The 1,551-nt window shown below is 57.8% G+C and overlaps 1 protein-coding gene across 1 annotated transcript in view; it reads left to right on the forward strand.

Annotated features, from left to right (window-relative positions):
* The first annotated feature begins 233 nt into the window (after window positions 1-233).
* The window catches only part of CCDC40 (coiled-coil domain containing 40), an 18,086-nt gene continuing 16,768 nt past the window's right edge, over window positions 234-1,551 (forward strand). Inside the window, exons 1-2 of the mRNA XM_015559730.1 lie at window positions 234-343; window positions 394-457. Of these exons, the coding sequence (XP_015415216.1) occupies window positions 234-343; window positions 394-457 (174 nt within the window). The remainder of the gene's footprint in view (window positions 344-393; window positions 458-1,551) is intronic.

Consider the following 1,551-nt stretch of genomic DNA (forward strand, 5'->3'; position numbering starts at 1 on the left):
AGCCACGCTTGCATTTTTAATTAGAAAAAAGCGAAACCATTTTAAGAAAGCCTGTGGGGCGGACATCGCTCTCTCCAACCCAGAGTGTGCGGGACTCGCCCTTTTCCACCATTGCCCCTTTGCATCCCCCAGTTTTGTCACCGACGCAGGTATCTGTGAGGTAGCTTTTCTCGCCTAACCTGCGCGTGCGGTTCCTTTCCTGTTTCAATGATCGCGTTTTTCATCCTTCATTCATGGAGACTCTGGCGGCACTCCGGCCACGTGCCCGCACGCTGGTGCTGGGGGTGGTGACAAACCTGGTCATTGACAAGCACATGGGCGGCTGGACGCTGGGAGACAGAACGCCGGGAGGCAGGCTCTCCGGTGACTCTTTGCCTGTTTCTCCGCCACCAGGTCCCGCAGGGAAGGAGATGCAGCCATTGGAGGAGAGGAGGATGGGACCCCCGCGGGCGAGGGGGTGAGTTCCCACGGGACCAGTGCCTGGGCGTGTCCACCAGGGCTGCAGGGGAGAGGAGGCACACTTGCTCCAGAAAGTGTCGCTGGTCCCAGAGCAAACCATCCAGCTGCTGACAGCCCCTCGCCCCCATGGCTCCTGGGGCCCAGCAGGAAGGTGGGGACTTGTTCTCAGAGCCCCGAGTTGTTCATAATTCATTTCCTCTAATGGAGGGCGGAGATCACTACCAAAAGCCAGGGCACGTGCAGATAGGCAATAACCTAGCCACACTCAGAAGTGTGGGTGCCATGTCTCCATGGGCATCATCACACTATCCTATATAATAAAAGAGAAACATGTAAATTGACCGTCCCTCTGCTACACTCACCAGCCAATCAGGCATGTGTATGCAAATTAACCTGACAAAGATGGCAGGTTAATTTGCATGCACAAGCACCAAGCGGCCTGGGTCCCCGGAGCATCCTCAGGACCCAGGCCACTCCTAGCCTGTAGGCCCACACATAGGCCCTGAGCGGCCGGGGTCCCAGAATGCCCCCCGCCAACCCGGGCCTACAGGTGCAGGCGCCAAGTGGATGTTCCCGCCCCGTGGCCGCTTGCGCATGCACCGGCACCAAGTGGTGGCCCAGGTCGATGCCCCCCAGCCTGGTGCCCACAACACAGGGCTGCCTGTCTGGGAGGTGTGCCCCTGGTGGCAGCCGTGCACAAGGCCCAGTGTCTCCACACGTCCCCCAACCCAGCACCTACAATGTGCAGGGTTGGCTGCCCGCCTTGGGGGCGTTCGCCCCTCCCCACGCCCCCAGTGGCGGGGATGTGCCCCTAGCCCAGTGGACACAACACGGGGTTTTCTGCACATGAGCTGCAGAGGAAACACCTTTCTTTTTTAAAAAATTATGTTTTATTGATTTTTTATAGAGAAGAGGGGAGAGAGGGATAGACAGTTGGAAACATCGATGAGAGAGAAACATTGATCAGCTGCCTCCTGCACACTCCACACTGGGGATGTGCCCACAACCAAGGTACATGCCCTTAACAGGAATCAAACCAGGGACCCTTCAGTCTGCAGGCCGACGCTCTATCCACTGAGCCAAACCAGTTTG

This window comes from Myotis davidii, unplaced genomic scaffold (genome assembly GCF_000327345.1).
Source record: "Myotis davidii unplaced genomic scaffold, ASM32734v1 scaffold211, whole genome shotgun sequence".
NCBI lineage: Eukaryota > Metazoa > Chordata > Mammalia > Chiroptera > Vespertilionidae > Myotis > Myotis davidii.